The sequence below is a fragment of the Symphalangus syndactylus genome, chromosome 8 (assembly GCF_028878055.3).
Source record: "Symphalangus syndactylus isolate Jambi chromosome 8, NHGRI_mSymSyn1-v2.1_pri, whole genome shotgun sequence".
NCBI classification, from domain to species: domain Eukaryota; kingdom Metazoa; phylum Chordata; class Mammalia; order Primates; family Hylobatidae; genus Symphalangus; species Symphalangus syndactylus.
The window spans coordinates 14,640,468-14,661,256 of NC_072430.2; the positions used below are offsets into that span (position 1 = coordinate 14,640,468).

General features: G+C 48.8%; 1 protein-coding gene across 4 annotated transcripts in view; it reads right to left on the bottom strand.

Moving 5' to 3' along the window:
• The window catches only part of TECPR2 (tectonin beta-propeller repeat containing 2), a 143,788-nt gene that overhangs the window by 58,812 nt on the left and 64,187 nt on the right, over positions 1 to 20,789 (bottom strand). For all 4 annotated transcript variants that reach the window (XM_055288102.2, XM_055288103.2, XM_063643823.1 and 1 more), the window contains exons 7-13: positions 19,366 to 19,498; positions 15,204 to 15,536; positions 11,859 to 12,835; positions 8,887 to 9,070; positions 6,172 to 6,345; positions 2,980 to 3,160; positions 700 to 841 (exon numbers count right to left, since the gene is read on the bottom strand). In XM_055288102.2, coding sequence (XP_055144077.1) covers positions 700 to 841; positions 2,980 to 3,160; positions 6,172 to 6,345; positions 8,887 to 9,070; positions 11,859 to 12,835; positions 15,204 to 15,536; positions 19,366 to 19,498 — 2,124 coding nt within the window. The remainder of the gene's footprint in view (positions 1 to 699; positions 842 to 2,979; positions 3,161 to 6,171; positions 6,346 to 8,886; positions 9,071 to 11,858; positions 12,836 to 15,203; positions 15,537 to 19,365; positions 19,499 to 20,789) is intronic.

Below are 20,789 nucleotides of genomic sequence, written 5' to 3' on the forward strand. Positions count from 1 at the left end.
AGGCGGAGCGGGTGGATTTCTCTCTCTCTCTCTTTTTTATTTTTTTTGAGACAGGGTCTAGCTCTGTTGCCCAGGTTGGAGTGTGGTGGTGTGATCTTGGCTGAAACCTTTGTCTCCTGGGCTCAAACTATTCTCACACCTCAGCCTTCCGAGTAGTTGGGACCAATGGCGTGTGCCACCATGCCCAACTAATTTTTGTATTTTCGGTAGAGCCAGGGTTTCACCATGTTGCCCAGGCTGGCTTTGAACTCCTGGACTCAAGTGATCTGCCTGCCTGCCTTTGCCTCTCAAATTGCTGGGATTACAGGTGTGAGCCACTCTGCCCAGTCTGGGTGGATCTCTTGAGCTCAGGAGTTTGAGACCAGCCTGCGCAACATGCCAAAACCCTGTCTCTACAAACAAATACAAAAAACTAGCCGGGCGTGGTGGCACATGCCTGTAGTCCCAGCTACTTGGGAGGCTGAGGTGGGAGAATCACCTGGGCCCAGGAAGTCAAGACTGCAGTGAGCCGTGATTGCGCCACTGCTCTTCCGCCTGGATGACAGAAGGAGATCTTCTTTCAAATCAAACAAACAAACAATAAAAAAGTGAATATTTTAAATTTAATCCAGTATCTTTAAGGAAAAGAGAGAAGTAAGAAAAGGGGAAGCAGAAAAGGTCAGGGAGACCTCAGCACGTGGCCCAGAGCTGAACACCTACTTGCCACCAATGGTCGTCATCTCCTTGGGGCTTCTTGGAAATAATGCCGGTTCTGAACCACAGGTTCCCATGGATGTCCAGGGCCCAGAGAGTCTGCTGATCCCCGAGCGTTATGCAGATGGGTTCTAAAGCTTGCCTTTCGCTGAAAATAAGGAGGAGAACGGGGGGTCAGCACCCACAGGCAGAGTGCCCAGCGTGTCTGGACTGCGGACATCCAGGGTCTCCCGGCAGGCGTGGCTGGGAGAAGAGACGTGACCCTGGAGCGGATTGTCAAGTGCCAGGGAAGGAAGTTTGAGTCCGAGTTAAATTACTGTGCAAGATAAATGGTTCAAGTGGGTGGCAGCTTTTGAAAGACACATTGATGACCCAGAATGGCCGGAAACACTCTTAAGAGAAAATAACCTAAGAAAAAAGTGAGTAGGCACAAAAGGAATCCAAGGCCCCTGAGCGCCTCCATTTCTCTACTCCCTCCCTCACCAAGGGAGTGACTATAAACTCCCCACCTCACCAAGGGAGTGACTGTAAACTCCCCCGATGTGCCAGGCTATTCTGTGCAGCTGGACCTAGGCAGACACTGCCCTCTTTGCTGGAGATGCCCTCCCCCTCCTTCCATATGGGGAAGTCCTCGTCAGCTTCAAGGCTTAGCTGTTGGTCCACTCTGCATGCTGCCTTCCTGATCTCTGCATGGAGTCCATGGTTCCCTCAGTGCTGCACACTCCACACTCCTGTTTAGGGCCATCTGTGCTAATGGGTGTCCATCCATGCACGGGGCCCCCCGTGAGAGCAGGGCCAGTCTCAGCCCTCTTGGCGCACCCAGCTCCTAGCACCATTCTGGCTTTTTGTTGTTGTTGCTTTTTTTTGTCTGTTTGTTTTTTGAGATTGAGTTTTGCTCTGTCACCCAGGCTGGAGTGCAATGGTGCAGTCTTGGCTCTCTGCAACCTCCGCCTCCCAGGTTCAAGTGATTCTCCTGCCTCAGCCTCCTGAGACGCCCGGCTAATTTTTGTATTTTTTTTTTTTTTTTTTTGAGACAGAGTCTCGCTCTGTCACCCAGGCTGGAGTGCAGTGGTGCGATCTTGGCTCACTGCAAGCTCCGCCTCCCGGGTTCACGTCATTCTCCTGCCTCAGCCTCCCGAGTAGCTGGGACTACAGGCGCCCGCCACCACGCCTGGCTATTTTTTTGTATTTTTAGTAGAGATGAGGTCGTGATCCACCCGTCTCAGCCTCCCAAAGTGCTGGGATTACAGGCGTGAGCCATCATGCCCAGTCAATTTTTGTATTTTTAATAGAGATGGGGTTTCACTATGTTGGTCAGTCTGGTCTCGAACTCCTGACCTTGTGATCCGCCTGCCTCGGCCTTCCAAAGTGTTGGGATTACAGGCGTGAGCTGCTGCACCTGGACCATTCTGGCTCTTAATAGGTATTACTGAAAGTTTATTGGCTTGCTAAATTCAAACCAAGAATATCCTAATCTAGTTTTTCAAAGGACTATTAATACTTCCATATTAGTAAAATGATCTGATGGCAATTCTATAACTAACATCTTGAATGGTAAAAAAAAAAAAAAATAGCTTAATAAATTACAGTTCAGAGATCAGGCCAGGCTTAGTGGCTCATGTCTGTAATCCCAGCACTTTGGAAGGCCAAGGCAGGAGAATTGCTTGAGCCCAAGAGTTCAAGATGAGTCTGGGCAACAGGATGAAAACCCAAAACCCATCGCTACAAAAAATACAAAAATTAGCTGGGCATAGTGGCATGCACCTGTAGTCCCAGCTACTCAGGAGGCTGAGGCAGGAGGATCACCTGAGCCCGGAGGTCAAGGCTGCAGTGAGCCGTGATCATGGCACTGCACCCCAGCCTGGGCGACAGAGTGAGAACCTGTATCAAAAAAAAAAAAAAAAAAAAAAAAAAGCTACAGTTCAGAGATGAACTTCAATTGATTAGCATGAAAATAAAGAAAAATATTTGGACCTAAGCCGTCACAGACACTAAACCAGAACTACCTCATGGTGGGCAATTCTGAGTAGAGACCGTCATGACAGCCTCATGACGCTATGATGCTCAGGGCTGCACAGAGGGCGGCAGCATTTTTAAAAATTGAGCTCTGACTCAACATCCAGTTTGCTGGTCAGAATTAGGCAGAGATTCAAGCTTAGCCTATAGCCATGGAGGCTGCGGGTCCTGCCTCCCAGGAATGGCCTCATGCTGCCTTGTGGTGTCAAGTGGACAAGAACGAAGGGTAGGACAAGCAGGATGTGAAAGGAGTCTCCGGCCCGCCAGTACCTGACGATGTCACACTTCCACTGCTCGCCTTCCGGACAGAAGCTGCTCACGCCCTCCCGGTACAGGAGGGCCCTCTGCTCTGTCAGCGCCCACACCACATTGTTCCGGGCTGTGATCTGGGACAGCGGGTAGGGACAGTCCACCTTTACGGCTCTGGCACAAGGGCGATCCACGCTCAGACCTGCCAGGAAGATGGGAAGACGCCCCAAAGACACACAGTCAGAACTCCACACCTCATTTTGACTTGGTTATTGGCTTAGTTTTCTTTTTTGGTATTTTGCTATGTTCTTTCATGATGAGTGCTTTAAAAAAAAACTTTAATTAATTAATTAAAAATATAGACGGGGCCTTTCTACGTTGCCCAGGCTGATCTCAAACTCCTGGGCTCAAGAGATCCTCCCACTTCAGCCTCCCAAAGTGCTGGGATTACAGACAGGAGCTGCCCTGTCCGGGCGCTTTTTTGTTGTCAAGTTTAGTCAACATAAAGTGGTTAAATTCTGCCTAAATGTAACATCTATCTGAAAGCAGTTTTAGACACTCTTTGAAAACGGAAGAATTCAGAATTATCTGGTGTCCCAATGTAGCTTAAGAAGTTCTAAGAGAAGAACACAAAAGCCAAGAGCAGAAGAGTGGCCAGATGGAGGCCCAGAGGCTGCAGGTCAGAGCAGCTCTTCCAGGCAGAGGGCTACAGCGCTGCTGGAGTTGGCAGGGACCTGAGGCCTGCAGTCATCCCTGCAGAGAGCTCCAGCATGGCGGCTCCTCTCTGCTCTGACTGGGTGTGAGGTTCCACTAATAAAATGAAACCCCGAATTTCCCAGATGAAATCTGAGGTCTGTCAAACTGCAAGGCAGTGGCAGGCCAAAGCTCAGGGTCCCTGGCTCCCTGTCCAGGGCTCTTCCCTTGCCTCTTTGTGGCCTGTCAATAAAGTATGTCTAAATGAGCTCAAAGGCTATTCCCAGGGCAGCAGACAGACCAACTGTCGCCTACAACCCTGTATTCCTCGACCTTAGGCCTGCAATTAGGTCTCAGTACTCAAATATGCTCCGTGACTAATCACAGACGCACCTATGGTATTGCAGTCCTCAGGTGATATTTCCTTCCACTAAACTAGGTGGGAATCACCTGCAGGACTTCTTACACGACACACTCCTGAGCAGTCTCCAGAGGGATTGGACCTAATCCAACAGGTATGGGTGGGGCCAGCTCATGTGAAACCACTGTCCTGGTGATTCCTCTGGCACTACTGGTTTAGAGGTCACTCGCTCCTCACCCCCAGGCCAGAAGCACCTCCTGTCTCCCCCATGACCAAAGCTCAGATGTCCTGGCAGCTTAGATGTGCATGTACCTTGCCAGAGCTACTTTCATTTAAAGAAAGACACAGGAACTAGGCTGGAGAGACCTGGGCCAGCATATGGCCTATGAAGCCAGCATGGCTGTGCACCCAGGCTAGAGGTTCTTACACAGCTAGGAGAGAGCCAGCTGTGCAAGTGCTTCAACCTGAAGATTCATCCCCAGCTGATGACTCACAACAGAGATTAAAACATGCTCCTGAGGCCAGTGGCTCACGCCTGTACTGCCAGCACTTTGGGAGGCTGAGGCAGGCGGATCATGAGGTCAGGAGTTTGAGACCAGACTGGCCAACATAGTGAAACCCCGCCTCTACTAAAAATACAAAAATGAGCTGGACATGGTGGCACGTGCCTGTAGTCCCAGCTACTCGGGGGGCTGAGGTAGGAGAATCGCTTGAACCCAGGAGGTGGAGGTTGCAGTGAGCCTGGGCAACAGAGCGAGACTCCATCTCAAAACAACAACAACAGCAACAACATTCTCCTGGAATCAACAATATTAAACTCCTGGAAGACTGATCTTTACATAAATCCAATGTGGCCTCTGGACAACCAACGATAACTCCTGCCCCACAGTCCTTCCAGATACTGATAAATCACACTGCTGGTGGAAGATCCTTCCCCATTCTGCTGACAGTAAACACTGACTGTCATTATAGCTTATTTTTAATAAGCAAGTCCCACTGTGCCCTTCCATCAGCTAAAAACTTCCTTGAGGGCAGCTTCCTGTGACTTGCTGAACTGCTATTTTTGTTTTGTTTTGAGATGGAGTCTCGCTCTGTCACCAGGCTGGAGTGCAGTGGCGCGACCTCAGCTCACCGCAAGCTCTGCCTCCCAGGTTGATGTGATTCTTGTGCCTCCGTCTCCCAAGTAGCTGGGATTACAGGCATGTGCCACCACACCCAGCTAATTTTTTGTATTTTTTTTTTTTTTTTTTTGGTAGAGACAGAGTTTCACCATGTTGGCCAGGCTGGTCTTGAACTCCTGACCTCAGGTGATCTGCTCGTCTAGGCCTCCCAAAGTGTTGGGATTACAGGCATGAGCCACCACACCCAGCCTGAACTGCTATTTAGGGCAAATTATGGCCTGGTGTGGTGGCTCACGCCTGTAATCCCAGCACTTTGGGAGGCTGAGGTGGGCAGATTACTTGAGGTCAGAAGTTCAAGACCAGCCTGGCCGATGTGGTGAAACTCCATCTCTACTAAAAATACAAAAAAATTAGCTGGGCGTGGTGGTGGGCACCTGTAATCCCAGTCTGTGATCAGGAAGCTGAGGCAGGAGGATCACTTGAACCCAGGCGGCAGAGGTTGCAGTGAGTCAAGATGGCACCACTGCACTCCAGCCTGGGCAAGAGAGCGAGACTCCATCTCAAAATAAAAAAGAGCAAATTATTTCTTCTTGTTTTTCCTGGCCCACAGATAAGTAAGTATATAGGAGCCGGGCTTTGATATGGCTGAAAAAAAAAAATGCAGCCACTTAAACTTTAGCTTAAAGGGGGAAATGAATTTTATGTCCTTCCTCCGTATTCCTTCCTCTTAAGATCTGACATTATAGGATACGTGATATGTGGTGGTTGGCCATAGGAGAATAAGATTCTGTTTCTGTATCTCACCAAATAATCCTATTCATTTTTGCCCGAAATTTGTCCCAGGTTGAGTTTCTGTCAATGTAGGAAACTGCTAATACATGCCAAATGGCAAATACTCTCTTCCCAGAAGTGTCTTAATTTGAATGGATTTAGCCTCTTAATCACAGTGATTGTTGTAAGCATGTTACTAGCAAAGCAGGGTGCAGCAGAGGCAGTGATGGCAGAGCTGGCAGGCCCCTGAGCGCAACCCGCGGTTACCTGTCTGCAAGTATAGGTCCCCGCTGGTCCTGATGATCCAGGCCGTGTCATCGCTCAGGGCCACAAACACTGCCTGGGGCAGGGCTTCGTACCAGTGCCGCTTCCCCTTGATGGTGACTTTCCCACAAGCAAAAGCCCGGTTAGATTTCTGTTCTATCTTCCAGAGAAGGGCTCCTATGGAAATAAAAATTCTATTTACTGTCCAATAAATACTAGAATATATTTCTACATAAAAGTCTTCACGCTGGGCATTGAGGGGAGAAAGATTTCTAAAACACATGCTGTTCTGTCCCCCCAAGTGGGGAAAGAGGCCACCAGACCCAGGTTTGGGCCCTTGGCCACCACCCAGCGGCCATGCGGCTTTAGGCTCCATGTCACCGCCCATCTCCAAGCTTCACTTTCCTGCTGGGCAGTGGGGATCATCTCCACCTTTCAGGGCTGCTCTAAAGACTGCAGGCGGGAGCAGATCAACCACATGGCCACAGAGCTGGGCACATGACAGGCGCTCCTCACACAGGAGGAGAAACACTGATGACATTAATAGGTTTGATAAGTCTCCAAATAAACATCCTGAGCACAACTAGTGCCCTAGGAGAGGCTGAAAAAGTCCTTTAGGGATTCAAAGAGAAGGATCAGTTCTGGATGAGCTGAATGGAAAAGATGCACAGAAGGAACACACTTGTACTGAGTTGGCCCGTTTTCACTATGAAGGGGACTCTGATGAAGAGACGGAGGAAGAGAGAGGAGAGGGAAGGCAGGATAGCGCTGCAGCTGGAGGCCTGGAGCAGTCCGACGCAGGCAAGGCGAGGGGCCACCAGTGATCACTGAGTGTCAGCTGGGCTGGACTAGAAGGCCTGTCAGGCATCTCTGCTTGTGGTACCCCCCGCACAAGGGCCCTGCTGCCCACCAAGGACATGGGCCTGGGCCCTGAAGGACACTTCAACTGAGCAGGTGAATCTCATGGAGATGCAGAGTTCCCGCTAGCACAGTGAGGGACCAAGGGGCCTGGGAATACAAGTAACTAATGTAATCAGGAATAGAACCAAAGTTCTAAAAGGCTAAGGAGACAAACCTGAAGGTAAATGACAGCAACGAGAAATGAATTAAAACGCACAACTGTGTAATGACAGCTTGTGGAGTGGGTTGTTAGCCAGTCTCTAAAGAAAAATATTTTTCAAACAAACAGTGAAAGCAAGCAAGAAAAACAACGCTGAACAAACTAATATTTTAAACAGTGACAGAGACCAGGGAGAATTAAGGGAAATTCATCCCGAAACACAGTGAAGTCACAGAGGACAGACAGGTCCCAAGCCACAGACTCGGCTTCGGCTTCATCTGACTTCTATTCCAACGTCCTGACAGTAAACCAGGCTGCTTCAAGGCAAAAGCGTCCCCACTGGCGTAGGTGCCGACGTGGCCAACACAACCTTAAGAAAAAACAAGCAAAGCCAGGCGCGGTGGCTCACGCCTGTAATCCCAGCACTTTGGGAGGCCGAGGCGGGTGGATCACGAGGTCAGGCGATCAAGACCATCCTGGCTAACACAGTGAAACCCCGTCTCCACTAAAAAAATACAAAAAACTTAGCCGGGCGTGGTGGCGGGCGCCTGTAGTCCCGGCTACTGGAGAGGCTGAGGCAGGAGAATGGCGTGAACCGGGGAGGCGGAGCTTGCAGTGAGCCGAGATCGCACCACTGCACTCCAGCCTGGGCGACAGAGCAAGACTCTGTCTCAAAAAAAAAAAAAAAAAAAGAAAAAGAAAAAGAAAAAACAAGCAAATGATTCCATGCAGATAAGGGAAGTCTTCCAGCCCAGGAGAAGGTCGTTCAGGAAACACCAGCTCCAGTTCACTAACAATGGCCTAACAGCAGCATGAAAGAATGAATGGACTCTCCTTTTAGAGTCAGGGAGTAGACTGTTCACCCACAGCAGAGAGCTCATTAAAACACAATTCCTGGCCGGGCACGGTGGCTCACGCCTGTAATCCCAGCACTTTGGGAGGCCGAGGCGGGCGGATCACGAGGTCAGGAGATAGAGACCATCCTGGTTAACACGGTGAAACCCCGTCTCTACTAAAAATACAAAAAATTAGCCGGGCGAGGTGGCGGGCGCCTGTAGTCCCAGCTACTCGGGAGGCTGAGGCAGGAGAATGGCGTGAACCCCGGGGGGCGGAGCCTGCAGTGAGCCGAGATCGCGCCACTGCACTCCAGCCTGGGCGGCAGCGAGACCCCATTTCCCAAAAAAAAAACAAAAAAACAAAAAAACAAAAAAAAAACCACACACAATTCCTAAAGAGGAAGCCAAATAATTGGAATATATCCAACATATCCATCGGCCCGTCTTTGTTAGTTCGGTTGCTTTAAAGCAACAATGAGAAAGAGAAACACGTATTATTTTTATAAAAAGCTAGTATATTAATATCCCTAAAAAAGTCCCTCAATTTTCAAACTTTTCGTCTAGCTTACCAAAATATGATCAGAGCTTACCATTGCAATTAATAAAGAAAACAAAAACTCAAACTGAACACCCATTTACACTATGAATTGACATCCAATGAAGCAATTCACGTTCTTTGGAGACAACCCCTCAAACGTTCCGGAAGAGGCAAACATGGTGAACGCACGGCAGCGTGAGCCCAGAGCTGCTGCAGGGGAGCCCTGTACTAAGATGTCTGCACCCCGGGGGCGGGGAGCGGGAGCAGGGAGCGGGGAGGCGAACCTGAGGGCGAGACTGCCACCTGCTGGACAGCATCTTCAAACTTCTGCCAGCGCAGCCCGGCGCCCGGCAACGCGCTGCAGAACAGGCCGCCTTTGTAGTCCAGGCACCAGATGTATTTCTCAGAGACCACCAAGCTGAGGATGCCATAGCCGGGACCCGAGTAGCCCATCCAGCTTTCTGCAAACTAACAAGGCAGAGCCAGTGAGTTCTGTGGCAGAGGACACAGCCACATTTGGCTTGCTGTTGTCACTAAGAAAGGCGAGAGGATATCATTAACAAGAGACAGTAAAAGGGGTCAGCAAGAAGCCAAGTCAACCCTTTTCCCAACCCCTGCTATCTGTGGACACCCCTCTACTATAAACGTTCTGAGATGCGTGCTGCTGTCTCCCTACAAAGACTCCCTGGAGTCCCTGGATGACATTTTCTCCTGTTCTAACACCTTTGCAAATGTAACGCTTAGAGCAGCACATCACAGTACGAAGGAGCTGCTATTATTCTGCAGGCATACCTCACCTTACACAAAGAGCCAGGTTCTTCAACATTTGGATGCAAGTCAATTTTTTGTAGTCTAATCATTACAGATGCACTGGATATATGGCACTACCACTGTCTTTTTTTTTTTCCCACCATATTTTCTTTCTTTCTTTTTTTTTTCCTTTTTGAGACAGAGACTCGCTCTGTCGCCCAGGCTGGAGTACAGGGGTGCAATCTCGGCTCACTGCAACCTCCACCTCCTGGGTTCAAGCAATTCGCAATTCTCCTGCCTCAGGCTCCTGAGTACTTGGGATTACAGGCGTCTGCCATCACACTTCTTGTATTTTTAGTAGAGACGGGGCTTCGCCATGTTGGCCAGGCTGGTCTCGAACTCCTGACCTCAGGTGATTCGCCCACCTTGGCCTCCCAAAGTGCTGGGATTACAGGCGTGAGCCACTGCGCCCGACCTTGCTAGAATTCTTTTAAAAATCAAAGCTAAATAAAGTCTTTGTACTTTAACACTTTTCAATAAATGCAAAGAAAATAAATGTATTTGTACAGATACCCACATAGAAGTTAACTACTTCAAAGAAAATGGTGCCCAACTCTTCTCCATCCAGCCCTGCTCAGCATGGCAAGCCTTACTTCCACACCCAACCTCCAAATAAAAACACCATAAAATTTCTTGGCTTCCCAGCTACCTGGAGTGGGATGAGGAAAGGAGGAAGTTAGAGGGTCGGGGACTCAAAGGGCCAGGATCCCTGTCACCTAAGTAAGGGCTTTCCTAAATTTCTGGCCTAGAATTCCCATACCCCACCCCACCGACAGTTGGCCTGGCTAACGCCCAGACATTAGGGTGCCATGCTGCTTGCGCTTCCCGCAGCCCTGCACTTTGCTCAGTACCCTCACCTGAGTCCCACTCAACTGCGAGGATGTGAACATATACCTGGCTCCCCCTCAAGACTCTGAGGCTCAGGAAGATGGAATCCACAACTAGCCATTTGCACTGTGGTCCCCAGCACAATCACAGAGGCTGACAGTCAAGGCCACTCAAGAACCACTGGGTTGAAAAGATAAATGCCAGATGACTGAATAAAAGGCCACCCTTGGCCGGGCACAGCAGCTCACACCTGTAATCCCAGCACTTTGGGAGGCCGAGGCAGGCAGATTGCTTGAATTCAGGAGTTCGAGACCAGCTTGGGCAATATGGCAAAACCCCTTCTCTACAAAAAATAGCTGGGCGTGGTGGCACGTGCCTGTAGTCCCAGCGACTCAGGAAGCTGAGGCAGGTGGATCACTTGAGTCTGAGGAGGTCAAGGCAGCAATAAGCCATGATTGCGCCACTGCGCTCCATCCTGGGTGACAGAGTGAGACCCTGTCTCAAAAAAAAAAAAAGAAAAAAGAAAAAAAAGGCAGCCTTATGGCATTGTGTCTCAAAACAAGTAAGCAGCATGTTTCACTTCTGAGGCATGACAGCACAGAGGGTGAGCGAGGGGGTCCTGGGGCCCGCCCTTCACTTGCTATGTGACCTTGTGCAAGCTGTCTAGCTGTTCTGTGCTTCCATTTTCTCCTCTGTAAAATGGGGACAAGGAGAGTGCCTATTTTATAGTTCGTGTTTAGAGAAGTAAAAGAGTTAAACCTGTAAAGTGCTTCGTGGGATACCTGCACATGGTGAGCACTGACCAAGCGTCGCACTGCTAGCACTGAGAGAGGCCAGTGTACACTGTGGAAAGCACACGTGGCTGTGAGTGCGCAGCCATGATTCATACCTCACATCGACAGTTAGTAGGAGACACGGCAATACACAGTTTTGAAACAAACATATCTAGTAATAATTACTTGCTAAGAGAAGTAGGCACTTTTTAAAAAATCACTTTTAATATAAAATGCTCAAGGACAGTTAAAAGTCATCTCCTAGTTACATGTGCTGGGTGGACCTACAAAGACTGGTTACTCCAAACTGGTTCCTGTATAGCTTGCAGGGGAGCCTTGGAGCCACTGTTTGGAGGTTGAGGAGACAGCAGTTCTGGAAATGGCCTCGTGCTCTTGCAGATGGTTCCTTGGAAGGGTCTGCGGAGGAGGACAGGAGATTCCCTGCCTCCAAACTGCTCAGACCTTTCTCTACTCCACGGGTGGACAGTCCTCCGCCCACTGGTTTTCTGAGATGGCCCCAGGCCAATTCAGCCCTGCCCTACGATGGCTAACAGTAAGTGCCTACACCAGCCTGCAGTTGTGGGGTCAGAGGAAACAGCAAGACGCTACCTTGGTCGGGGAGGCAGGTTACTGAGCAGGGTAGAACAGGTCAGAAGTAGTTCAAGCCACTCATAGTCCCTGTGCTGGAAATCCCCTGAAACCCAGACTTGAAAACAGAGTTGGCCAATGGATTTTGCAGTAGGAATAGAATTTCTTTCCATGAGAAGGAAAATAATCAGTCTTGACAATTATTCCCCTTAAGAAAGAAGCCTTAGCTACTTTTCCCACCACCCGAGCCCACATACCTGATCTGGCTTGAGCAGCCCGGCATCCTCTGCACCCAGCCGGCTCAGGTCCTGCTGGGAGCGACTAGGTCCGAGCTCTGTCACACTCGTCTCTGAGGATGAAGACGGAAGCCCGTGGGCATAGATGTCCTCCTCATCGCTGGACGTCAATGCCTGATCCCGTGGAGGCTGCTCAAGCCAGGGCTTGTGAGTGCTGGCCGCCAAGGCAGAGACCGGAGTCAGCTGTCCTCCCACACTCCCCAAGACACGTTCAGAAATGGGTGTTTCTTTCTGACCTGTGTCATCATCAGTGACAGCATGCCAGAGATTTGTGCTGAGGTGGCCAGAGGCCTCCATGCTGGTCAGGACGTCCTGCTCTTGGCTGGGCTCCACAGGGCTGCCCTCGTCAGCTCCGGTCCCAGGCAGCCACTGCTCAGCACGTGGAGCCCAGCTGAGGCTGGAAGGCACAGTGAGTGAGTTCAGGAGGGGGGCTTCACAAAAAGTGCTTTGGGGACCAATGGGCTGGACGTCTTCCCCATCATGCGCCCCAGGAGAGCTGTCCTGTTCTTGGAAGGGTAACTGTGTGCTATTTGGTCCGTCGTCTGCAGGACATGGCTCATCTTCGAGTCCTGTGACATCACTGCCTCCCACATCTTCCCTCACTCCATTGAGCAGCTCCTGCCCATGTGCATGGCGACAGTGTGGCATTTCAGTTCTAATGTCATCTTCCTCAGCCACGGAATCAGGCACAGATCCTGGCACCTCCAGGACATTAAACGTTTCGGGGTCAGTATTTCCCTGCGGGACACCGTTCACCTCACCACTGAAGCCGCTTTCCTGGTCTGGAGACTCTGCACTTAACTGATCCACGCTACTGCCCAGGACACTTGAGGTCATCGACAGCAAGTCTGTGTTCAAGGACCGGGGACTGTCCCCAGGAAATTCGGAGCAGGGTGTCGATTCCAGGGAGCTGTGACAGGTACTCCTGCTTCCACCTTCTAATTTAGAATAAAAACATTCAAAATAAGGTACAGTTCTACATGATTAGTAACAGACTAACTCGCACACATATTTTTGGCTCAAGAAAAAATATTTTAAATAAATGATATTTGGTGAATGAATAAACCTTGTAAGTACAAATAATCCCAACAAAGAGATGCTGTCTACGCATGCAAGTACTGAACAAACCCCATGGGTTTGAGGCCTCATTCAAGAAATGCCAGCTAAGAAAAAACAGGGGACAAACTGAGATGTTCACCTGGATCACAAACCAATTCCTTATAATTATTAAAATGCTTAGAAATCTAATAACATTTCCTTCAATGTTGCAGTCATCTTAGCTACAGAGGATTAACAGGAACTAAGGAGTAAAAGGTTTAAAAAATTCAGTGTTACACAGCCATAACAAAGAGCGAAATCCAGGCCGTGCACGGTGGTTCACACTTGTGAGCCATCCTAGCACTTTGGGAGGCCGAGGTGGGTGGGCCACCTGAGTCCTCCAGCCTGTCCAACATGGTAAACCTCCGCCTCTACTAAAAATACAAAAAATTAGCTGGGCGTGGTAGCGGGCACCTGTAATCCCAGCTACTCAGGAGGTTGAGGCAGAAGAACTGCTTGAACTTGGGAGGCGGAGGTTGCAGTGAGCCAAGATCACACCATTGCACTCTAGCCTGCGTGAGAACAGTGAAACTCAGTCTCCAATAAATAAATAAATAAATAAATAAAAATAAAGAATGAAATCTTGTCCTTTACAGCAACATGGATGGAACCGCTGGCCATAATCCTAAGCAAATTAATGCAGCAGGAACAGAAAATCAACAGCATGTTCTGACTTGTAAGTAGGAGCCAAACATTGAGCACGCATGGACATAAACATGGGAAGGACAGACACTGTGGACCACCAGAGCAGGAGAGGAGGCGGCACGGGTCAAAAACCACCTACTGCATACTGTGCTCACTACCTGGGTGCTGTATACCCATGTAACAAACCTGCGCATGGACCCCCTGTATTTAAAATAAAAGTTGGAAAAAGCAAAGAAAAAAAATTCAATGTTAAATCCCATATTTGGTAGCATATTCAACACGAAACATAAAATGTCCCAAGTATTTACCAGCATAGATCTTCCGGTTTCCACGACTTTCCACCCAGGCTCACAGAATCTCTGGTTTAATCAATGGTATACACAGATAAACCAACATTTTTTTTTTTTTTTTTGTTGAGACGGAGTCTCGCTCTGTTGCGAGGCTGGAGTGCAGTGGCGCGATCTCAGCTCACTGCATCCTCTGCCTCCCGGGTTCAAGAGTTCAAGTGATTCTCCTGCCTCAGCCTCCCGAGTGGCTGAGATTACAGGCACATGCCACCAAGCCCAGCTAATTTATGTGTTTTTAGTAGAGACGGGGTTTCACCATGTTGGCCAGGATGGTCTCAATCTCTTGACCTCGTGATCCGCCTGCCTCGGCCTCCCAAAGTGTTGGGATTACAGGCATGAGCCACTGCGCCCAGCCGTATAGCTGTCTTTTTAAAGTAGGGAGTTCGAGACCATCCTGACCAACATGGAGAAACCCCGTATCTGCGAAAAACACAAAATTCGTAGGCCGGGCGCGGTGGCTCATGCTTGTAATCCCAGCACTTTGGGAGGCCGAGGCGGGCAGATCACAAGGTCAGGAGATCGAGACCATGGTGAAACCCCGTCTCTACTAAAAATACAAAAAATCAGCTGGGCGTGGTGGCGGGCGCCTGTAGTCCCAGCTACTCGGAGAGGCTGAGGCAGGAGAGTGGCGTGAACCCAGGAGGCGGAGCTTGCAGTTAACCAAGATTGCGCCACTGCACTCCAGCCTGGGGGACAGAGCGAGACTCCGTCTCAAAAAAAAAAAAAAAATACAAAATTCGCTGGGCTTGGTGGTGCATGCCTACAATCCCAGCTACTCGGGAGGCTGAGGCAGGAGAATCGCTTGAACTAAGGAGGCGAGGCTGCAGTGAGCCAAGATCGCGCCATTGCACTCCAGCCTGGGCGACGAGCGAAACTCTGTCGCAAAAAATAAATAAATAATAAAAATACATAAATAAATAAATATTGAAAAGTACAAAACTGAGACCCTTTAAGCAGGGTGGTGAGTACACAGGTGTTCTGTCATAATTTAGACCTTACAGTGTGTGTGTGTGTGTGAGTGTGTGTGTGTGTGTGTGTGTGTGTGTATTTTCCGTTAATGTGAAGTATTTTGCAGTAAAACTCCTTTGGGGAAGAAACGCATGTGTTCTCTGCTTTTGGATAAATGGACCATTGTTCACTCAGTGAGCAGTAGCATTCCCAGAGAATCTAGAAAGACTGTAACCCCAGATGGGTGTGTGCCAGCTACAGAGGATACCTGTTTTCTTCTTCTTCTTCTTCCTTTTCACTTTGATAGGCTTCACGACAAGCTCCTGGTCAAAATCCTCTGAGCTGATGGCATTGAATCTCTGTGAGGGGGGCTGGCTGCCCTTGCCCAGCTCAGCGGTGGCCTGGAGCCCAGGTGGCAGGAGCCCGGAGCCGCTGTCGGTGGAGTTGAGCGAGCTGCTCCTGCTCCTTGGCTCACTGGCCACGGAGCTGGCCACGGAAGAGCCTCTGAGCCTTGTTTCACAAACTGTGGCCCCTGGCAGTTTCTCCGCTTGCTGCATGTGGACACGCTCTGAGCATCCAGACATCTCCAGACCATTTCTCACTAAGAAAGAAGAGTCTGGTTTTACCACTGGTGATCCAAGGGAGAGCTGATGTGCACTTATCCAGGTTTGCTAGCCCTAAATACCAGTTGTCACAGAGGCGCCAGCCAGCTAAAGAACTGAATGATTCTAAATTCATAGAAACCAGTGGCTCACATCTGTAATCCCAGCACTTTGGGAGGCCGAGGCGGGCGGATCACAAGGTCAGGAGATCGAGACCATCCTGGCTAACACGATGAAACCCTGTCTCTACTAAAAATGCAAAAAATTAGCCGGGCATGGTGGCAGGCGCCTGTGGTCCCAGCTTCTTGGGAGGCTGAGGCAGGAGAATGGCGTGAACCTGGGAGGCAAAGCTTGCAGTGAGCCGAGATTGCGCCACTGCACTCCAGCCTGGGCGACAGAGCAAGACTCCGTCTCAAAAAAAAAAAAAAAAAAATCCAGCAAAACTAAAAGAATAACACAAAAGAGTCTAAGAAATAGTTTTTACTTTTCAAGAAGCTCATATATATATTAAAATCAGTAAAATAATTTGCCATAGCTGTCTTTATTTTATTTATCTATCTATCTATTTATTTATTTATTTATTTTTGAGATGGAGTCTTGCTCTGTCACCCAGGCTGGAGTGCAGTGGCGCAATCTCGGCTCACTACAAGCTCCACCTCCCGGGTTCACGCCGTTCTCCTGCCTCAGCCTCCCGAGTAGCTAGGACTACAGGCGCCTGCCACCACGCCCGGCTAATTTCTTATATTTTTAGTAGAGATGGGGTTTCACCGTGTTTGCCAGGATGGTCTCTATCTCCTGACCTCGTGATCCGCTGGCCTCAGCCTCCCAAAGTGCTGGGATTACAGGTGCGAGCCACTGCACCCGGCCGTATAGCTGTCTTTTTAAAGCAACTCAATAGTAAGGAAAGGTTGGGTGCGGTGGTTCACACCTATAATCTCAGCACTTTGAGGGGCTGAGGTGGGGAGATCATTTGAGCTCAGGAGTTCGAGACCAGCCTGGGCAACATGGCGAAAACCCATCTCTACCACAATACAAAATTTAGCAGGGCGTGGTGGTGCATGCCCATAGTCCCAGCTACCTGGGAGGCTGAGGTGGGAGAATCATTTGAGCCTGGGAGGTGGAGGTTGCAGTAAGCCGAGATCTCGCCACTGCACTCCAGCGTGGGTGACAGAGTGAAACCTGTCGCAAAAAAAAAAAAAAAAAAAAGGGTAAAAAAATACTAAGAATACAGCATTTCTCGCTTCAATTTACAAATTATTTATAAATGAGAGATGCCTGTGTATAACAAAACAGCTTAGTTATACTTCATACTTAAGACTCTGCCTTGAATATACTTTAAGATTATTCAAAGGGCATTTGAAAAATACATGTGTACCTGTATTAAATTTCCTGGAAGAGGGAAAGGTAATTTTCCATTAGAACAAACTCAAGACAGAGAAGTCCATTACCACACAGCATCAAGGCCAGTAGACTGCAGAGTGAGAGCAGGCACATGAGTCCCTATCTCCTGTCCCCAAGACCAAGGGCCAGTGAGCTTCCCACTGCAGTGGACTCATCTTTCCTGCAATACGACACCACAGGGCACCAGGCCACAGCAGTTCCAGCTACAGTACCCTCAACACAAGACCATAGCCCACTTTGATCCATTCGCCATCCTCTCTTTATTGGGGATCCTCCGTGTGCCAGGCACAGGGCTAGCAGCTGGGACACGGCAGTCCATAAGACACAGGAATTCCTGCCCTTGAAGCACCCACATTCTATTGAGGGCATGTGTTAGGGGCAGACTGTAGGCAATGAAGTGTACACTGGAGACTGGAGGGGAGGACTCTGCTCTGAAGCGACTTGCTAAAGATTACATAAGTTAATGGCGGATCTTGCCTAGAGCTGCCCTGTCCAATAGGCAGCCACCAGCTACTTGTAACTATTGAAATTCAAATTGATCAAAATTGAACAAAATTTAGGCTGGGTGCGGTGGCTCATGTCTGTAATCCCATCACTTTGGGAGGCTAAGGTGGGAGGACTGCCTGAGCTCAGGAGTTCGAGATCAGCCTGGGCAACATGGTGCATGGTGAAACCCCATTTCTACTAAAATACAAAAAGTTAGCCTGGTGTGGTGGTGCGCAGCTGTAATCCCAGCTACTCGGGAGGCTGAGGCAGGAGAATCGTTTGAACCCAGGAGGTGGAGGTTGCAGTGAGCAGAGATTGCACCACTGCACTCCAGCCTGGGATACAGAGCAAGACTCTGTCTCAAAAAAAATTAAACAAAATGTAAAATTCATCCCTCAGCTGCACTTGCCATATTGCAAGTACTCAGCAGCCACACATGGACGGGGACTGCTTACCAGACAGGGCAGATGAGAGCATCTTCATCACTGTAGAAAGCTCTATGGGCAGCAGAGGTCCAGAGCTTAGCCTGGTGGCTCCAAGTCACCACCCTTCCTGAAAGCCATGCTGCCTCTTTGATGACACTGTCTGAAGGGCCTCCAACTCATAAACTCAAGAGTCAGAGCTTATTCACTTCTTATACAAATTATGTTTTGGAATATTCATCCCAATTTGCCCTCTCTGATATCAGAGGTAATGGCAGTGAGGAGGAGGGTGATGAGGCCCACATGGCTGTTGTTGCCGCCATTAGGAACAAGTTCCCTGAGGAACCCAAATAAATAAAGTATGTGGATGACTGCAAGAGGACACATATTAGGATTCTTTGCTCATTAAAATTTGGGTGTGTATGAATTACCAAAAATGTCAAAAGCACAGAGAAAAATAAATCCTACAAGGAAGAACTGAGTTAAGGGTAAACGATATATCCCAGAAGACAGATTTAAATATTCTAAAACTTTATGCAAATCTATGTCTTTTGGAGCATTAATCCCACATACTGTCTCAGACAGAGAGCAGGGATCAGTAAAGTGGTTTATGATTTTTCCTTCCTCCTTTCTCAATCTCCCCATCTTCCACAACCATGAAAGCAACTCCACTAAATGTGAGACTATCTGATGTAAGCCTTAAAGTAGGTGACTTTCAAGAAATGTACTGTAAACACTATTTTAACAATCAGAGGAGCAGCGGGGCACAATGGCTCACGCCTTTAATCCCAGTACTTTGGGAGGTGGAAGCAGTTGGATCGCCTGAGGTTGGGAGTTCGAGACCTGCCTGACCAACATGGAGAAACCCTGTCTCTACTAAAAATACAAAATTAGCCTGGTGTAGTGGCGCATGCCTGTAATCCCAGCTACTCGGGAGGCTGAGGCAGGAGAATAGCTTGAACCTGGGAGGCAGAGGTTGTGGTGAGCTGAGATCGCACCATTGCACTCCAACCTGGGCAACAAGAGTGAAACTCCATCTCAAAAAAAAAAAAGAATTAGAAGAAACCCTCCAAATTTTCCATGTTCAAATAAAGTTGCAATAGTTTAGCAAAATAATGGTAAGTTTTTGGTTTTGTTTTTAAGATGGGGTCTCACTCTGTCACCCAGGCTGGAGTGCAGTGGTGCAATCTTAGTTTACAGCAACCTCCGCCTCCCAGGCTCAAGTGATCCTCCCACCTCAGCCTCCTGAGTACTTGAGACCACAGGCACACACCACCACACCTGGCTAGTTTTTTGTATTTTTGGTAGAGACAGGGTTTTACCATGTTGCCCAGGCTGGTCTTAAACTCCTGAGCTTAAGTGATCCACCCCCCTCGGCCTCCCAAAGGGCTGGGATTACAGGCATGAGCCACTGTGCCTGGCCCAATGGTAAGTTTGATCAATTATTAACTGCAATTACAAACAAAAGAATATAGTACTTCCCATCATATACATGGTACATTTTATAATAAATACAAACCTATTGATGTTAATCCTTCAGGCCTGCTTGAAATTCTTATAATGTTCCTATCTCCTTTCAAGAAAAATATTTCATTTCCTGTGCATGAAACAGACACAATATCACCGGATCCTTCCAAACCAGCAATTGTGGCCTGTCAAAAAAAAAAAAAAAAAAATCACAAAACTAAACAATGGTAACAGCTCAAAGCATAAAAATGCATGTGTGAGAGTCCAAATCAGTCAAATGATAACTGCACTTTACTATGGCAACTTTCTGAAAATTCCAATTCAATCCAAAGTTAGGTAACATCTGACAGATTGGTAAGCAGGATCTGAGGGGTCCCCTGGCAGGGTGGGGCCTCGGTCATCTCCGACCCATGTGCCACCCTGCCCTCGTCCCTGCTGCAGGTGCACCGGCCATGTCAGCCCAGTCCCAGCCCTGTTCCTCCATGGTGCATGCATGTGCTTCTCTTTCTGCTCGAATTCCTTTCCTACCCATGTTTGCTGGGGGAGTTCCAGTTCTCTCCAGACGCCACCTCTGTGAGAAGCAGCCTCTGACAAGCTCGCCCTCTGCTGCAACGCCCAGGGCTCTCAGGGCTCGCAGCACCTCATCCAGACCTCCGCTTAGCGCCCCACTCCTGGGCTGAAATAACGTGCAGACACATCTAGTCCCCCTACTGTGTGCATTCATGCAGGAGAGGCCAGTGTGCACTGCAACTCATGGGTTTTGAATGAATACATGAAGGGAGGGGAGGTTCCTTCAGCATTATCTGAAAGCGGGTGGCAACAAAACACAGGACATCCCGAGCCCACACTGACTTAAAGCAAGTCCTTGCTTTGCTGTCGACAGTGCAAATAAGAGACTAGTCTGTTGCAGAAGGAGAGTCTATGTTTTTGGCTAATTTTAAATAACCAATGGACAGCTGCAAACATAACATTTGTTTCCGAAAGCTGCCAGTCATGCTGCCACTCGGTGGTCCAGTCTCTGAGGGTGACTGTGACATCTGTCCCAGATGGTCTCCTGTCTCCATTTCTCTGCCTATAAAATGAAGTTAATTATACCTACTGGGTAAAGCATCGGGTAAGGGCTCAGATGAAAGAACCAATGTGCAGTTACAAAGCATCTTGATGCTACTAATTAATAAGCGCACATAAGTTCAAAAGGTATCCAGGGAAAGAAGTTCTCTGTAACTGAGGAAAGGGTGCAAAAATACCTTTCAGAATATCCCTTATAAAATGAACGAACTCAAGGCACCTTGGTGATTCCCTTAAGTTGATGCTTCTTCCACCCCCAACCCATTTTACAGGAAAAGAAACCAGGCTCAGGCCGATAAGAGACTCTTGTTAAAGGCAGAACCAGGCTAGAAGAGTCGAGTCTAGTTCTGCCACCCACCCCAGGCCAGTTTTCTTTCTGCCAAACCAGTGTTACCAGGCACGGCTGAT